We start from the raw sequence: 19,572 nt of genomic DNA on the forward strand, positions 1-19,572 counted from the left end.
CTAATAATGAAAAGTAAGGTAATTAAAGTGTTAGAAGCCGGGCGTTGGTGGCACATGACTTTAATCTCAGCACTCAGGAGGCAGAGGCAGGCAGATCTCTGAGGTTGAGACTAGCCTGGTCTCCAGAGCGAGTGTCAGGAGAGGCTCCAAAGCTACACAGAGAAACCCTGTCTCGAAAAACAAAAAATAAAGTGTTAGATAAGTAACATTTAATACTCAGTGAACACACCTAAACATATTGTAAGTTAGTTTTCACTCTCTGAAGTGATATAAACAATGTGAATAATGTCACAGTTATTGCTTGTTTTATTGTAGGTCTCTCAACTGCTGGTGTTCAGCACACCTGAACTGACGCCATGGGCAGTGTAAATAACGTGACTGAACTTATCATCACTGGCCTTTTCCGGGATCCAGATGTGCAGAAGGTGTGCTTTGTCCTGTTTCTCCCTGTGTACCTGGCCACAGTGCTGGGCAATGGCCTCATTGTTGTGACAGTCAACATCAGTAAGAGTCTTCGTTCCCCTATGTACTTCTTCCTTAGCTACTTGTCCCTGGTAGAGATCTGTTACTCTTCTACTGTTGTCCCTAAGTTCATCAGTGATTTACTTGCCAAAGTTAAAACCATCTCCTTCAAGGGCTGTCTGGCTCAGATTTTCTTCTTCCACTTCTTTGGGGTCACTGAAATCCTCTTGCTTACAGTGATGGCCTATGACCGCTATGTGGCCATCTGCAAACCTCTTTATTATACAACTATCATGAGTAGGACCGTGTGTCACCATCTGGTGGCTGGTTCCTGGGTGGGGGGCTTTTTTCATTCCATAATTCAGATTTTCATCACTATCCCCTTGCCCTTTTGTGGTCCCAATGTGATTGACCACTACTTCTGTGACCTCCATCCCTTATTCAAGCTGGCCTGCACTGACACCTTCGTGGTTGGGGTTATTATGTTTGTTAATAGTGGATTATTCTCTGTATTTTCCTTCCTTTTCTTGGTGTCCTCTTATGTTGTCATCCTGTTCAACTTGAGAAATCATTCTGCTGAGGGAAGGCGCAAGGCCCTATCTACCTGTGCCTCTCACATCATGGTGGTTGTCTTGTTCTTTGGACCTGCCATCTTCCTCTACTTGAGACCTGCTTCCACCTACACTGAAGACAAACTTGTGGCTGTGTTCTACACAGTCATCACCCCCATGCTGAACCCAATCATCTACACACTCAGGAATGCAGAGGTGAAAAATGCCGTGAAGAAGTTATGGGGCAAGAAAGCAAGCTCAAGTCTGGAATAAAATAATAAACATGAAATAAACAGCATGACTAATATGACAGGAACTTGAAAATGACTTTAATAATCAGTGAAGGCACAGATCAAAATCTACATGCTTAAGGTTTTTGTTTTATTTGACCTTCATCATATCATAGGTATCAGTATTTTGGAGTATATTCAAATTGGGCTATTTTACATCTCTTCTCCAGTGATCTGTAGTGTGTAAGATTGAGGGATAGAACTTCTATAATGTGGTGATGCAAAATATAGCTCTCACATCAAAAGGAATAGAATAGTTCGTTCTTAAGCCAATATGAATTAAGTGGCCTGAGAATATAGACTCAAGTTACACTAAACTCCATTTTTCACTGTGGTCACAGGTTCATAGAACAAAAAGTCATAAATCAAGGTACTTCTCAAATAGTTTGGTGAGAATATCAGATTGATAAGTTATGGGACAGTGTGTGTGTGTGTGTGTGTGTGTGTGTGTGTGTGTGTGTGTGTGTGAAATCTCTGCTATTGGCTTCAGATAGTGTATGCTGGCATTCTTAGTTTTTGAGTTGGTGAAGCTGGTGGTCTCTTAAGTTAATAAATACCCCAAAGATTCATGTGATAGTCACAGGACATTAGATTAGGCACAGAGGTGGACAATGGATGACTATTGATGACTCTAAAGCCAGCTCATGATAACTTGGCATGGTTCTGCAACACCCCAACATCCCATAATTATAAAATTCTAATTGGTCAGTCAGTGTTTTAGAATCTTGAACACATGTGTCGCTTTTTTCCTGGGAATCTCAATTCACAAATGGAACCCCACCCTGCCACCTATCAGCTCTGTGACTTCAACTTTATTCATTTTTCTCTCATATGTTAGCACACTGTGGTATGTGAAAGGATCTTGGCATCCTACAGCAAAATTTCATGTTTTGCCTTTGTCTCCTTGCAATTTTGGAGGGAGTCCTAGGATACCTTCACCAATTCTCCATGCATATTCCCTAGCCTGACCATATTGAATCATCAGCCTGTTTCTCACCCTCTACATCTGTGCTTTTTCCAGGTAACCTTACATAACAAGTCATACACAGCAGGAACTGAGCTACACAATGACTAAAGATATCAAGGTGATGCCAATAGTTTTTATCATTTGGAAGGGCCTGGGGCAGATATGAGGACATCAGGAATCAAGGAAGAATTTTCTTAGGCGTTACCTTAATTGACCTACAGCTGTTAAAGTAGTGTTAATAGATTATCTTACAATGAAAAGATTTCAGCTTTATGAACTCCACGGGAATGCTCCTAATACATATTTGCATTTATTATTGGAGTGGTTGATATGTAATTTATTTGAGTAAATAGCTTTTGCATATTTCAAAGCCCTTTCACATCCATTACTTCCTGGAATCTTCAAAGAAACTCTATGCTGTTTATGAAATAGTAATTAATAATTCTGAATGTATAGTATTAGATATTTAAATGTCATTTAGGTTAGGTTTTGGCTGCAAGGAACAGAATCTGAAATAGAGAAATGGCAAAGTATATTCAGAGTAGAAACATTTTTATCATGTCTGCCCATAGTAAAGCCTTCTATTTCCATGTTTACCTCATGTCCTAAGATGAGTGCTGGAGCTTCATTCACATTGGCAGCATTTAATTGATACAAAATTTATATTCAGTGAAATGTAAATACCTTAAGAATGCAATTCAATGATTACTGACAAATTTGCATACTGTTTCCCTGACATCTAAGAGAAGACATGGGTAATGCTCTTGTGTCCTTTCATGTACACCACCTCTTCATCTAACAGCAGCTGTCATTCTAATTTCTATCATCAGATGTTTGAGTCTCCTGTGTTCACAGAAATACCAGCATAGTAGTTGCCCTCTCTGTATTGGGTCTCTTAACTAATTTTAATGTTTTTGAAACTCATTTGTACTGTGGATCACAATAATTTGTTATTTTATTTATTGAGGGCTGTGCATGAATACATGACAGTAAATAAAAGTTGTTTCATTGGTAGACATTGGGTTTATTTCTAACACTTAAGACAAAGAAGGGATGGGAAATACCAGTTGTCTGTGGCAGGATACATAAACCAGGCATGATGTGCTAGTGAACTGCATGGTGAAAGACATAAATTCCAGGAGTCAGAATATCTAGATTTGTACCCAGAGATCATGCCTGGGTTATTAGATTCTGGAAATAAAATCTGAGAGACATAAAAGTGATTGTTGCCAAATTTGGTGACCTGAGTTTGATCTGTAGATCCCATATGGTAGGAGAAGAGAACCAACATCTGAAAATTGTTCTCTGACATCCACTTATACAACATGGCATACATGTACTATTTCCCCAAATAAATACATAGTTATTTCATAAAATCTTTGAGTATTTTTAAGTTCCTATTTTCTAAGAAAAATATGCTTCTTTACCATTTTCATCACTCCACTAGATACTCAGACTTCCCAAGTGTCCTCCTCCAGGGTCTGGTTTGGTGAGTACCTCTTACCACACACACCATCTTTGTTTTCCAACAACCAGCAAGATCCAGCCTGGATCCCACATCAAGTGCCCAGCCTAGTCTGACCACCCAGGCCTGTGAAGAAGCCAAGCTCTAGGCTTACACCAGGACCTGATCTACCTGTAATCACTCATATGTACCTTCTGTGCTATCCCTACCACTTCACTTAGTACCTAGATATCCCCCATCAAGGTCTAGCCTGGTGAATATTACTGCCATCTTCATACACACCTTTTCCATACACACCATATACACATTTTCCACAACTTGCCAGATTTAACCTAGGTCCCATGACTAATACACCAGCTTAGTTTGACTTCCCTTGCCTGCATGGTAAAGGAACTCTAGGCTTGGGCCAGGTTCCTAACTACATATTACCCAAATTTCAGGACTCTTTCATGTTGTATTCAACCTTTCCACCAGGACAGATCTACCTCCACACTCTAGGATGGGAACAGGAAACATGTATACCAGCTCAGTCTCTTCTGTCCCCCTGACTCCATTCAATTCAAGCCATTTTTAACTGTAGACCCAACCCACACCCACAAATTCTCCTTTTCCCCAACCTGTTTTGTCTAAAAACAAAAAACAAAACAAAACAAAAACAAAAACAAAATCCAAAAAACAAAAAAACAAGAAACAAACCTAAGAACTAACAGATGAAGTCCACATGCCAGATATTATTGCAAGAATACCAACTATGTGAAAGGTCAAGTCAATGTCTCCTCTCCAAATCTTCCCAGTCCTGTGGAAATGTTTGCCAGCGAAAATTACATAGATGAACTCTGGGACACAGAATTTAAAAGAACAATCATAGACTTCATCAAAGAATTCAATGAGTTTAAAGAAGACACAAAGAAGTAGTTCAATAAAATTAAGGAGAAAAGTCTTTATTTTTTTATTTTTTATATATTTGAATTACAAACAAAATTGAATTACATGACGGTACCAGCTCCCTTCTCCCTCCCTTCTTCCTCTACCACCCCCAAACTAAAACCCTACCTATCATATGCCCTTTCTTCTAATCTACACCTGACTCAAAATTTCTGCTTCCTCATGACCTCTGCATCCTTCCTTTTCTTCCCTTCTCACTCTCGTAGCTTCCTCCCCCCTCTTTCCATGTTCTCAATTTGCTCACGGAATGGTGACCTTTTCCCCTTCTCCAGGGGACAAAGTTTGCCTCTTTTAGGGTCTTCCTTGTTTACTAGTTTCTCTGGCAGTATGGATTGTAGGATGGTAATCCCTTACTCTATGTCTAAAATCCACATATGAGTGAGAACATACCATGTTTGTCTTTTTGTGATTGGGTTACTTTGCTCAGAATGGTTTCTTCGAGTTCCATCCATTTTCTTGCAAATTTCAAGATTCCATTGTTTTTTTTCTGCTGAGTAGTACTCCATTGTGTAAATGTACCACATTTTCTCCATCCATTCTTCCGTTGAGGGGCATCTAGGCTATTTCCAGTTTCTGACTATTAGAGATAGTGCTGCTATGAACATTGTTGAACAGATGTCTTTGTTGTATGAATGTGCTTCTTATAGGTATATGCCTAGGAGTGGAATTGCTGGATCTTGTGGTAGACTCATTCCCATTTTCTTGAGGAGTCGCCACGCTGATTTCCAAAGTGGCTGTACAAGTTGGCACTCCCACCAGTAGTGGAGGAGTGTTCCTCTTTAAGGAGCAAAGTCTTAAGGAGAACAAATACCTGAAAGATGCCGAAGGAAACATTAAAATAAAGTTGACAGAAATTGAAGAAAATCCAGACCTTAAGAATGGATTTGAGCTTTTTAAAGCTCCCCTGAGCCGGGGCTGGGCTCCTCTAATTGGGACTCCTAGTTGGGGCTGTTTCTGGTGTTGGCTGGGCTCCAAGAAGGCCATCACAGCCAGTGCCCCCTACTGCCCCATAGAGAAGGAACATGAGCGAGTCCAGTTCAAAGTCCAGCCAGCCTCTGACCTCTAAGCAGGAGAAGGACGGGACTGAGAAGCAACGCCGGGGTAGACTGCTCAAGCAGCCTCCTAAGGAGCCCAGTGAAGTGTCAACACCTAAGAGGCCTTGGGGCCGACCAAAGAAACTGGAGAAGGAGGAAGAGGAGGGCATCTCCCAGGAGTCCTCGGAGGAGGAGCAGTGACCATGCGCATTTCCGCCTGCTCCTTGGCCATCAAAGGAGCAGCTTTTCCTTGGGACTGGAAGCCCTGCTTCCAGGCCCCTCCCCACCCCCACTGCACACTACTGCACCAGGTGCAGGCTCTGCGGCACCCACGGGAGCAGGATTTGGCTCAGCCCAAGTACCCTCCCCAACACACCTGCCCTCTCCCGATAAGGCTAACTTCCCATTTAGCCCGCACTCCCTTAGAGACAGGGCTCTCTCTGGGCTCTTTGTTTTGCAGATCCCTTCTGCTCTGCTTTTCCTGGCTTCCTTGTAGAGGGAGGGTCCTGGGAGCATTCCCTGGCCTTAAAGGGCCCCAGCCCCATCTGACAAGCCCCATTGACTGACCTAGCAGGTGTGGTTAGTGCTGGGATGCTTAGATCCTAGCATGCCCGCCCCCACCAAACTCACCAGGTAGGTTTCTCAGCCACTTCTGCCCTACCTTACCTAGGTTGGCTAGAGCCCCTTGGGCTACAGGAAGTAGGGCATAATGGCTCCACCCACCATGTTCTCACCTGGGACCCAATGCAGAGACAGATGGGAATCACCCACCCATCTCCAGGGTGATGTTGAGGCAGATGGGGGCTAACTCACCTCTCCCACTCCGACTCTAGGCTGTTCCCCTTCCTCCAGAGGGGCACTAAGGAGATAGCCTTGCCCCCCCTCCTTTGGTTCTTCCCTGCCCCCACTCCCAAGGTTCTGGTTCATCTTTTCCTCTGTTCACAAACTACCTCTGGACAGTTGTATAGTGGGAAATTACCAATACGGAGTCAGGTAGAAATACAAGGGTATTTAATAGGGAAAAGCCTTACTTTCAGAGCGACATAGCCAGCCGGCGTGGCAGCAGTCTGTACACAAGTCCAAAAGAGAAACCGATGTTTTTTTTTTTGTTTGTTTGTTTTTTGTTTTTTTTCAATGTTCATTCTTAGACACCCACCATTGCTGCTGCTACCAGCGCCAAAAGTTCATCCTCCCTTTCTGCTTGCATTCTCCCCAAGACACTCTAGGGGAAAGGGGGCTGGGGCACAGCAGGCTGGTTACCAACCACCCCAGGGATGATGGGGCCTTGCCCCTTGGATGCTGCAGCAGAGTGAGGAAGTGGGTCCATTTTGATAGGAAAAGGGTGTAGGACCACCTCCTCCCCTTGTTCTGTGGGGGAGGGGTGGCCAGTATTTGTCCCGGCCTAGGGCTCCCCCTCTGGTTTCCTATTTGCAGTTCCTTGAATAAAAAAAGCCTTTTCTGGAAAAAAAAAAAAAAGGAATGGATTTGAATAAGGAGATAAAAACCCTGATGAGGACTCAAGTTGAAATGAAGATGGAAGTGAAGAACCCAATAACTAAGGCAGAAAACTCAAAGGAAAACCTTGCAAGTAGAAAGAATCAACTAGAATATCAAAAACCAGGACCAAATAAGACAGAAATATGAAAAAACTCAGGAAAGAATACATAGAATATGGACTATCATGAAAAAACAAAACCTGTTAATTACAGGCATAGATGAGGGAGAAAGATCCTAAGTCAATTGCATAACTCAGGTACTCATCAAGATCATAGGAGAAAACTTCTCCAAACTAAAGAGAGACATACCCACATAAAGGCAAAAAGTACACAGAATATCAAATAAACAAGACCAGTAAAGGAAATCCCTACAGCATATCACAGTTAAAACACTAAGTATACATAGCAAAGAAAGTGTATTGAAAGCTACAAGAGAAAAAAAATGCAAACTACATACAAAGAAAAGTTTATCAGAATAATAGTTGAATTCTGAATGAAAAATCTGAAAGCTAAAAGAGTCTAGACAAATGCATTGTAACTCCTAAAAGACTACGATGGCTAGCCTACACTAATATATCCAGTAAAACTATTCTTAATAATTGACTGGAAGGGAAAATTTCCATAACATAAACAGTCTAAAAATTTTATATCAGAAAAACCAAATCTCAAGGAAATACAAGGATCAAAACTTAAAGAGTAATGAGAATAGCTGAGAAACTGGAAGAAATACAAAGGTATAATTATTAAAACACCAAATACCACTGAGAACCAAACAACTCCAAAAACCAACAACCTGATAACCACAACTAACACACATTTAGGGGTAGGGCCTGTGAGGAGCGGAAGTGCAGTGTGCTTGCAGGGTCTGATCCGGGTGGTGGTGGGCGGGCTTCGGTGGGTGTTATCCAGTGGGTGTTGTGTGCTGGCCCTGGGCTCGTGGCCATGAACCTGGAGCCTCTGCGGAAGTGTGTCCGGCAGGACCTGGACCAGAGAGGGAAGTAGCATGTGTGAACATCTGAGGGGCAGAAGATGGAGCTAGGAGATGTGAACACTCAGCTTCTTGCTCTGGCTGCCATGCCTGCCTTCTGCGTGCTCTTATGCTTGTTGTGTGCTGCTGCTATGCCTACCTAACCATACTGGACTCTCATCCCATGAGAACTGATAGAACCTCCAAGTGAACACCATTAGGCTACTTGGAAACTGCACTATTCTTAGAAGACTAGATGTCAGAATGCTTCAGACTTATGCTCTAGGAACCCAAGACACTGAGGAGCAATGAACTGATAAACATTCAAGGTACACAGATGGATTCAACTACTATAGACCCTTGAATTCCTGGCTTTATAGAAATCGAATCTATACTCACCTGGAAGCTTCTTCATTGCTGCTGTACATATTTCATCCTACTGGAAGATGCTGTGCATCCAGCCTACCAGACAAGAACAGCAATCATCACTCTTTTCCAGCCCTGAACCCTGTGAGCTACCATAACAGGTCTGGTAAGACTTGCCCACTTGCACAAAAGTGGCAAAAATATTGTGAGATTAACAGACCACTTTGTCATTAGATTTAAGGACCCCGCCACAAATTGCAATCATGGCTGGCACTGTTATCATGGCCAAAGACCTGTGGCTAGACAAGTCATAGACCCTAGTAGAGACTATTACTCTTACTCTGCTAAGTAGACAGAGTAGTAAACTGACTTTTGATCAACTATACCAGTACATTAGTACTTCTCTCAAACATGATCAGAGAAGCTTCTTTTTGCCTTTGGACATGGGTAACAAAGAGACTCAGCCCTAAATTAGACATTTATATCACACCCCCTCCTCCAAAGACTCAGGGATTTTTAAAAAAGAGGAAATGGAATAAAGGTAAGAGCCAGAGGCAACAGGTGGCTGTGAGGAAGCTGTTTCCCAGACACAGAAGTCTAGTTGCACATATGAAGTCATGCTAGTAGTTACAGCATATGTGAGACCTGTGGAAATTCAAGTCACACAAAATCCCAGCATAGAAGGAGGAGGTGGGCATGAAGTCACACCCTTAGCTGAGCAACTATTGGCAATTGATAGATGCTGAGACAGTTGGTTCTCCTTAAGGGTGTAGTCCTTGTTACAGAGAAAGGCTACACATCTTAAAATATAGGAGCAGCACCAGCTGTCCTTGATGGGTGCTTGGGAAAAAGGAAGAAAACAAGTTGGATGGGTAAGGGAGGATTTAGGGGAGGGGTAAATAATACCGAAATATATCAAATGCAATTCTCCCAGAACTAATAAAAATAGAAGAAAAATAAAATAAAATAACGAACACACATTTAAATAACTTTAAATATTGCCAGTAGTCAGTAGTCAGTGTTCTAGTGCTGTGAAGAGACACCACAACCAAGGCAATTTTATAAAAGAGAGCCTTTAATTTGGGAGACTGCTTAGAGTAGTCCATGGCCATCATGGCAGGAAGCAGACAAACAAGACACAGAGGCAGTATCTGAGAGATTTACATCCTGGTCTGTAGGCAGCAGGCAGAGAAGGAAAGCCCACTACCAGCCAGCCATATACCTCCTCCAACAAGGCCATACCTCCTAATCCTTCTCAAACAGTTCCACTCCACTCCTTGGTGACTAAACATTCAAATATATGAGCCTATGGGGACAGTTCTCATTTAAACCTCACAAATATCAATGGCTTCAATTCTCTAACCAAAAGACAGACTGACCGAATGGATCAAGAAACAAAAATCCATTAATCTGTTGCTTGCAAGAAATGCACCTTTATTTTAAGGATAGGCATAACTTTAGAGTAAAAGGGTAGACGAAAGTAATCTGATCAAATGGGACCTGGATGCAAGTAGGTTTTGCTACCCTGGAATCTGACAAAACAGACTTCAAACTAAAACTAATCAGAAGAGATAAAGGACACTTCACATAATCAAGAGAACAGTTAACCAAGAAAACATTGGTATCCTAAATGTATGTGCATCAACCTCTGGGGCTCCCAATTTCATAAAAATTACATTACTGATTTAAAGACATAGATTAACATCAGTCCACCAATAAAAAGTGATTTCAGTGTCCCACTTTCTCTAATGGACAAAAAAATGAATAAAGAAATATCAGAACTAATTGACATCATACATCAACTGGACTTAACAGATATCTATAGGATATTCCACACAAGCAACAAAGAAAATACTCAGCAGTACACAAAAGCTTTTCTAAAATAGACCACACCTGGGACACAAAACAAATCTTTAGGTATTAAAAAAGATTTAAATCACTCTTTGTATCCTATCTGACCACAATAAAACTTAAACTTGAAAGCAAAAACAACCTTTAATAAATATAGAAAGTAATGGAAATTAAACAGCTTATCACTGAGTAATGGGCAGATCAAAGAAGAAATCAAGAAAGAAAGAAAATCTTCCTGTAAGTAAATTAAAATAAAAACAACACAACAAAACTCTGGTTCACATTGAAAACAGTCCTACAAAGGAAATTCATTAGCTCCCAGTGTATACATTAAAAATTTAGAAAGAGCACAAACACAATTTGGAAAGACAAACCAAATGTTAATCCAGTTGCAGCAACAAATCAGTGAAATAGAAATAAAGAAAACAATACAAAAATTAATAAATCTAAAACATGGTTCTTTGAGATTATGAACAAGATTAAGAGACTCCTGACCCAACTACCCAAAAGAAAGAAAGAGGGAACCTAAATTCTAGAATCAGAGATGAACAGGGAAGCATTGTAAATACAGGCCATTATTTCTGATGAATATAGGGTAAAAATTACTCAACAAAATACTTGAAAACAGAATATAATGTGACCAAGAAGGCTTTACCCCTGAAATTCAGGGGTGGTTCAAAATATACAAGTCAATAAAATGCAATAAACCATATACATGGACTTCAGCTATCACACAATTATCTAAATAGAATGCAGAAAGGGTTTTGAAAAAATCTAGCATGCCTTCATAATGAAAGTCTTAGAGAATGTAGGGCTAGAAGGCAAGAGCCTCAACACAATAATAGCTATGTATAAAAAACCCACAGCAAATCATCCTGAATAGAGAAAAGGCTTAAAGCAATCCCACTGAAGTCAGGAAGGAAAGGGGAATGTCCATGATCCCCACTCCTCAATATTATGCTTTAAATAATAGCTAGAGCAATAAGGCAAGAGAAGGAAATTAAAGGGGTTCAAATAGGGAAAGAAGTGAAACTATCCCTATTTGCGGATGATATGCTACTATACATTAGAGATCCCAAAAATTCTATCAGAAAACTTTTAGAAATGATGAACAAATTCAGCAATGTGTCAGGATAAAGAATCGACTTGCATAAATCAATAGCTTTTCTAAATGGTACATAGTGATTATAGTTTCTTCTCTTTCAACATATCTCTTTCATCCCCACTTCCCTTCTGCTCCAGATAAACACCCTTTCGGTCTCTCATTAGAAAACAAACAGGCATCAAAAGAATAATAATATAATAAGTAAGATAAACCATAACAACAAATTGAGATAGTACTAAACAAACTAATGGGAAAAACAGAGCCAAAGAAAAAATTATTTGGGTTGAAATTGCTCCCTTCAAGACTCAAAAGGCCATTCAAGATATTAGACACAAGAGGCCTTCTTTTGGGTTGTTGACTAGGGCTTTCCAAGAGACTCCTAAAACATACAGTATGTTGCCACTTCCCTTGGTTGCTCCCCAGAAGTGAAAGGTAAGTCCCTATTGCTAAAGAGTCCATGTTCTTCAGATACAGGACCCTGAGACCCCTGAGTTAGAACTTGTGTGAATCCCTCCTTCCTGAAGACTAGCTTTTACGGTTCCAAAAGGTACCATGCAAGTTTCTGACCAGCTATGATATCTATGAGCCACATCAATGATAAGCATGGTATGATAACCCCAAGGGTACAGTACTAGTGTGTATAACTTGCTTGTAACCAACAGTTCTCTAATTGCACTTAAGACTTGCTCAACAAGAGAGAGCCCATTCCTGGGATGGATACATAGCTAACTAGTTGGTGCATATGAAATAATGGTTACTAGAGGGGAATCTACAGCTGCTAATTTACTAAACTAGCATAATCCCCAACGACAATCTATAAACATTGGTCCTTATACTCACAAATTAAATATAGTCTTGACCCATCATCAAGGATAGTTCTCTTTTTAACATACAGAGAACACTACAGAAAATTACAACTAACCAAAGTGCAGAGTCATGGTGCCTAATCCCAATAGGAATATCTATTAAACACCTCTGGACCTAAGGCTCAGGGGACATGCAGAAGAGTGGTATGAAAGATGCTTGGAGCCATGAAATTGTGTCAAGTGATAATGTCAGAAGCAACACCTATAAAGTGTTGTACACACCTTTAATCCCAAAACTCTAAAGGCAGAGGCAGGTGGGTCTCTGTGAGTTGAGGCCAGCCTGGTCTACACAGTGAGTTCTAGAACAGCTATGATTATGTAGAAAGACCCTGTCTTAAACAAAACTCAAACCCCAAAACTCCAACCCAACCCAACCCAACCCCAACAAAACAAAAGATCAGAAAATACGCATCAGATTCCCTGGAACTGGTATTAAAGATGGTTATTAGATAGCACCCCACTCTTCAATCCTTTCTGCCACCCACCCAGGAACTAGGTGATTCTCTGCCCTTACCCAACTCCCGCCCAAAACATCACTCACCCAGAACCCCCCACCCCACCTGTGCCTGCGGGCTTGGGGTAGACACACCCAGAAATGGAGGAGCTCCCTGCTCCCTGAATCTGCTAGCACCCTACTCTTCCATTCCGCCGACCGACCCAGGAACTAGTGAGGACACTACCAGGAAAGTCAAGACCACCCAGAGTTGTGGACATTGAATTCCTGGCCCCCACACAACATTGGGTCACAAGAGGAGATAGAGAGACCCCACCTGCACCCACTAAAAGAAGATATGGGAAGAAGACAGAATAAGATTTCACTCAACAACAGAAAGACCAGTATGACACCACCAGAATCTAGGGACTACATTCCAGCAAGATCTGAAAAGCCCAACACAGAGCATGAAGATGAGATGGACCTTAAAAATTATCTCAGCAAGATGATAGAGACCTTAGAAGAGGAAACAAGAAAATCCCTTAAAGAAATAGAAGAAAAAGCAAACAAGAAATTAAACGAAATGGAGGAAAAGACAAACCAAAAAAATTCAAGAAATAAATAAATCTCTTAAAGAATCTAAAGAAAGCCAAGAAGAAACATCCAAACAAGTGAAGGAAGCTCTTGAAACAGTTGAAAGCATGAAAGCTGAAATAGACACAATAAAGAAAACACAGAATATGGCGATGCTGGAAATAGAAAGGCTGGATAAATGATCAGGAACTAAAGATGTGAGTATAACCAATAGAATTCAAGAGATGGAAGAGAGAATCTCAGCTACTGAAGACTCGCTAGAGGATGTACATTCATCAACCAAAGAAAACCTGAAGTCCAACAAATCCCTAACACAAAATATCCAGGAAATATGGGACACCGTAAAAAGGCCAAACCTAAGAATAATAGGTGTAGAAGAAGGTGAAGAAACACTGCTCAAAGGTACAGAAAAAATATTCAACAAAATCATAGAAGAGAACTTCCCCAACCTACAGAAGGATATGCCTATGAAAGTACAAGAAGCTTACAGGACTCCAAACAGACTGGACCACAAAAAGAAGTCCCCCGACACATAATAATCAAAAAACCAAATCTACAGAATAAAGAGAAAATATTTAGGGCAGCAAAGGAAAAAGGCCAAGTAACATATAAAGGCAAACCAATCAGAATCACACCCGACTTCTCAATGGAAACTCTGAAAGACAGAAGGTCTTGGATAGATACCCTACAAGCACTAAGGGAGCATGGATGTCAACCCAGACTATTGTACCCAGCAAAACATTCAATCACTATAGATGGAGAAAACAAGATATTCCATGACAAAAGCAGATTTAAACAATACATATCCACAAATCCATCACTACAGAAGGTTCTGGAAGGAAAACTCCAACCCAACGAATATAACTACACTCACAAAAATACTGGCAATAGATAATCTAATTTTACCAAACACAAAAAGAAACAGGAGGGCAAAATCCACACACAAAGACAACACCAACAATAAATCCAAAACAAAGAAGAACCAATGAACAATGGACATTTATGTCATTAGTCTTAACTTACCCATAAAAATTTATAGGCTAACAAAATGGATATGAGGATAGAATCCATCCTTCTGCTGTTTACAGAAACACACCTCAATTTCAAAGACAGGCAATACCTCAGAGTAAAAGGATGGGAAAAAATTTTCCAATCAAATGGGCTCAAGAAACAAGCTGGTACAGCAATCCTAATATCTAACAAATTAGACTTTAAACTGAAAGCAATCAAAAGAGATGAAGAAGGGCATTTCATACTCATCACAGGAAAAGTCCATCAAGATGAAGTCTCAATCCTGAACATCTATGCCCCAAATACGAAAGCAACCACATTTGTAAAAGAAACATTACTAAAGCTCAAACCACACATAAATCCACACACACTTATAGTAGGAGACTTCAACACCCCCTTACACCACTAGACAGGACCACTAGACAGAAACTTAACAAAGAAACAAAGGATCTGACAGAAATTATGACACAACTGGGTTTAACAGATATCTGTAGAACATTCCATCCAAACACAAAAGAATATACCAGCAAAGCAAACCTCCACAGTTACAAAAGGATTGAAATAACCCCCTATACCTTATCAGACCACCATGCATTAAAGCTAGAATTCAACAGCAATACGAATTGCAGAAAACCTACATTCGAGTGGAAAATGAATAACACCCAATTGCACCATTCCTGGGTTGAGGAAGAAATAAAAAAAGAAACTGCAGAATTCTACCAGAAATTCAAACAAGAGCTAATTCCGGTACTCCTCAAACTGTTCCGAACACTAGAAGCAGATGGGATATTGCCAAACTCTTTCTACGAGGCTACAATCACTTTGACATCTCATTAAATTCTTAGAATTTAATGAGAATGTAGACAGGACATACACAAACTTATGGGACACTCTGAAAGCAGTGTTAAGAGGGAAGTTCATAGCACTAAGTGCCCACATGAAAAAACTGGAGGAAGTCACATTAGAGAATTGACAGAACAACTGAAAGCTTTAGAGCAAAAAGAACAAACTCACCAAGGAGGAGTAGACTCCAGGAAATAATCAACCTGAGAGCCGAAATCGACAAAGTAGAAACTAGGAAACAGTACAAAGAATCAATGAAACAAAGAGTTGGTTCTTTGAGAAGATCAGTAAGATAGACAAACCTCTAGCCAAACTAACCAAAAGGCAGAGAGAGAGAGCATGCTAATTAACAAAATCAGAAATGAAAAGGGGGATATAACAACGGACACTGAGGAAATCCAGAGAATCTTCAGGTCATACTTTGAAAAACTGTACTCCACAAAATTGGAAAACCTAAAGGAAATGGACAGCTTTCTGGATAAATATCACTTACCAAAATTAAATCAAGATCAGAAACACAGTTTAAATTGACCAATAACCCCTAATGAAAAAGAAGCAGTCATCAAAAGCCTCCCAACCAAAAAAAGCCCAGGGCCAGATGGCTTCACTGCAGAATTCTACCAGAAATTCAAACAAGAGCTAATTCCGGTACTCCTCAAACTGTTCCGAACACTAGAAGCAGATGGGATATTGCCAAACTCTTTCTACGAGGCTACAATCACTTTGACACCCAAGCCACACAAAGATAAGACTAAGAAAGAGAACTACAGACCGATATCCCTCATGAACATCGATGCTAAAATACTCAATAAAATATTGGCGAACCGAATCCAAGGACATATCAGAAAATCATCCACCATGATCAAGTAGGCTTCATCCCAGGGATGCAAGGATGGTTCAACATACGAAAATCCATCAATGTAATCCACCATATAAACAAACTGAAAAAGAAAAACTACATGATCATCTCACTAGATGCTGAAAAATCCTTTGACAAAATGCAACAACCCTTCATGATAAAGATCTTGGAGAGAACAGGAATAACAGGAACATATCTAAACATGATCAACGCAATATACACCAAAACAATAGCCAACATCAAACTAAATGGAGAGAAACTCAAAGCGTTTCCTCTAAAATCAGGAACAAGACAAGGCTGTCCACTCTCTCCATATCTCTTCAATATTGTACTTGAAGTTCTGGCTACAGCAATAAGACAAGAAAAGGGGATCAAAGGGATACAAATTGGAAAGGATGAAGTCAAACTTTCACTATTTGCAGAAGACATGATAGTCTACATTAGTGACCCTAAAAACTCTACCAGGGAACTCCTATGACTGATAAACACCTTTAGCAAGGTTGCAGGATACAAAATTAACTCAAAAAAATCTGTAGCCCTACTATATACAGATGATAAATCCAATGAGAAAGAAATCAGGGAAACATCACCTTTCACAATATCCACAAGCAACATAAAATATCTTGGGGTAACACTAACCAAAAAAGTGAAAGACCTGTACAATAAGAACTTTGAGACTTTAAAGAAAGAAATTAAAGAAGATACCAGAAAATGGAAAGATCTCCCATGCTCTTGGATAGGTAGAATTAACATAGTAAAAATGGCAATCCTGCCAAAAGCAATCTACAGATTCAATGCAATCCCCATCAAAATCCCAACACAGTTTTTCACAGACATTGAAAGAACAATACTCAACTTTATATGGAAAAATGAAAAACCCAGGGTAGCCAAAACAACTCTTTACAATAAAGGATCTTCTGGAGCCATCACCATCCCCGACTTCAACTCTACTATAGAGCCATAGTTCTAAAAACAGCTCGGTATTGGCACAAAAATAGACAGATAGACCAATGGAATCGAGTTGAAAACCCTGATATTGACCCACACACCTACGAATACCTTATTTTTGAAAAAGGTGCTAAATCTATACAATGGAAAAAAGATAGTATCTTCAACAAATGGTGCTGGTACAATTGGATTCAGACATGCAGAAAATTACAGATAGATCCATCCCTGTTACCATGCACAAAACTTAAATACAAATGGATCAAAGATCTCACCATAAATCTAGCCACACTGAATCTTCTAGAAGAGAAAGTGGGAATTACCCTTGACCTAATTGGCACAAGAGACCGCTTCCTGAACATTACACCAGTAGCACAGACACTGAGGTCTGCAATTAATAAATGGGACCTCCTGAAACTGAGAAGCTTCTGCAAGGCAAGGGAAACGGTCAGTAGGACAAAACGACCACCCACAGAATGGGAAAAGATCTTCACTGATATCACATCTGACAGAGGACTGATTTCCAAAAATATAAGGAGCTCAAGAAGCTAACCACCAAAACACCAAACAATGAAATTAAAAAGTGGGGTGCAGAACTAAATAGAGAATTCTCAACAGAGGAATCTGAAATGGCTGAAAGACACTTAAGAAAGTGCTCAAAATCACTTGGCCATCAGAGAAATGCACCTCAAAACAACTCTGAGATACCACCTCACACCTGTCAGAATGGCTAAAATAAAATATACCATTGACAATCTATGCTAGAGAGGATGTGGAGAAAAAGGAACACTCCTCCATTGCTGGTGGGAGTGCGAACTTGTAAGACCACTCTGGAAATCAGTATGGCGGTTGCTCAAAAAATGGGAATCAGTCTACCTCAAGATTCAGCTATTCCTCTCTTGGGTATATACCCAAATAGTGCATGTTCATACAACAAGGACATATGTTCAACCATGTTCATAGCAGCATTTCTTGTAATAGCTAGAACCTGGAAGCAACCTAGATGCCCCTCAACTGAAGAATGGATTGAGAAAATGTGGTACATTTATACAATGGAGTACTACTCAGCAGAAAAAAGCAATGGAATCTTGAAATTCGCAGGCAAATGGATGGAACTAGAAGAAACCATCCTGATGAGGTAACCCAGTCACAAAAAGACAAACATGGTATGTACTCACTCATATATGAATTTTAGACATAGAACAAAGGATTACCATCCTATAATCCTCTTCACCAAAGAAACTAGGAAACATGAAGGACTCTTACGGATAAATGGTCCCCAGGAATGGAAGTGGCATGAACTCCTGAACTAATTGGGAGAATGAGGGTAGGGGGAAGGAGCTGCTACAATAAGAGCAAGAGAAGAACAGTAGGGGAGAGGGAATGGAGGGGCTGAAATATTGTGTTGGGGGAAGAATAGAGGAAAGAGTGCAGGATGAGAGATACCATATCAGATGAGCCACTCTATGTCTGAGAAGAGATCTGGAACCAGGGAGATCTCCAGAGACCTACAAGAGTGACACAATCTGACAATCCAGGCAATGGTGGAGAGGATAACCTAAAAGCTCTTCCCCTAAAATGAGATTGATGACTTCTCTTTATGCTATCCTAGAGCCCTCACCCAGTGGCTGATGGAAACAGAGACAGACATCCACAGATATACACTGAGCTGAAATCGGGAATTTAGTTGAAGAGCGGGAGGAATGAAGAACGAATGGGTCTGTACCAGGTTGGAGAAACCCACAGGAACAGTTGGTCTGAACAAGGGCGAGCACATCGACCCCAGATGCTGTCGGGGAGGCAAGTACAAGACTGATTCAGACCCCTGAACATGGATGTCAATAAGGAGGCCTCTTCACTCCAGGGAGCCTCTGGTGGTGGATTAGTATTTTTCCCTGGTGCAAGAAGGGACTTTGAGAGCCCATCCCATGTGAAGGGTTACACTCTGGCCCTGGACACATGGGGAAGGGCCCAGGACCAGCACAGGAAGATTTGGTGGACTTTGCAAAGCCCCCGTTGAGGGCCCTACCCTGCCTGTGGAGTGGTGGGTGGATGCAGTGGGGGGTGGGCTGGTGGTGGGGGCGGAGGGATAGGGATGAGGGAGAAGGAGAGGGAGAGGGAGAGGGAGAAGGGACTTGAAACAAGCTTGTTCCCTAACTAGAACTAATAAATAAATTAAAAAAAATAGATGGTTATTAGCTGCCATGTGTGTGCGGAGAATCAAACTTGGGCCTTCTGGAAGAGAAGTCAATGTTCTTTACCGTGGATCTATTCCTTTAGCCCTAATTATTCATGTTTATTTCTATATTTATTTTTGTGATTCCTTACTTTTAAGGATAATGTTTGATACAAGAGTAGAATATGCAAAAAGAAGTTTCAAACTTTTTCATAACTCTTAACAAGTCTTATGGTTGTCTTATTAATAATCAGTTAAATTTACTTCATTTTGTTAAATCTTTATTCGAGGTTGAGTTTTTATGAGTTACACTGACATAAAGAATATTTTGTTTGAAAATGCTTTT

General features: G+C 40.5%; 2 protein-coding genes across 2 annotated transcripts; both read left to right on the forward strand.

Moving 5' to 3' along the window:
- The first annotated feature begins 356 nt into the window (after window positions 1-356).
- LOC100761793 (olfactory receptor 4B1) lies at window positions 357-1,286 on the forward strand. The gene has a single exon (XM_027421041.2). It carries the CDS (start codon window positions 357-359, stop codon window positions 1,284-1,286), a length of 930 nt encoding a protein of 309 aa, XP_027276842.1.
- A 4,367-nt stretch (window positions 1,287-5,653) lies between these two features.
- LOC100762083 (high mobility group protein HMG-I/HMG-Y) lies at window positions 5,654-5,969 on the forward strand. Its single transcript, XM_027421042.2, has one exon. It carries the CDS (start codon window positions 5,703-5,705, stop codon window positions 5,913-5,915), a length of 213 nt encoding a protein of 70 aa, XP_027276843.1. The 5' UTR covers window positions 5,654-5,702; the 3' UTR covers window positions 5,916-5,969.
- The last annotated feature ends 13,603 nt before the right edge of the window (window positions 5,970-19,572 follow it).

The sequence above is a fragment of the Cricetulus griseus genome, chromosome 6 (genome assembly GCF_003668045.3).
Source record: "Cricetulus griseus strain 17A/GY chromosome 6, alternate assembly CriGri-PICRH-1.0, whole genome shotgun sequence".
Lineage (NCBI taxonomy): Eukaryota > Metazoa > Chordata > Mammalia > Rodentia > Cricetidae > Cricetulus > Cricetulus griseus.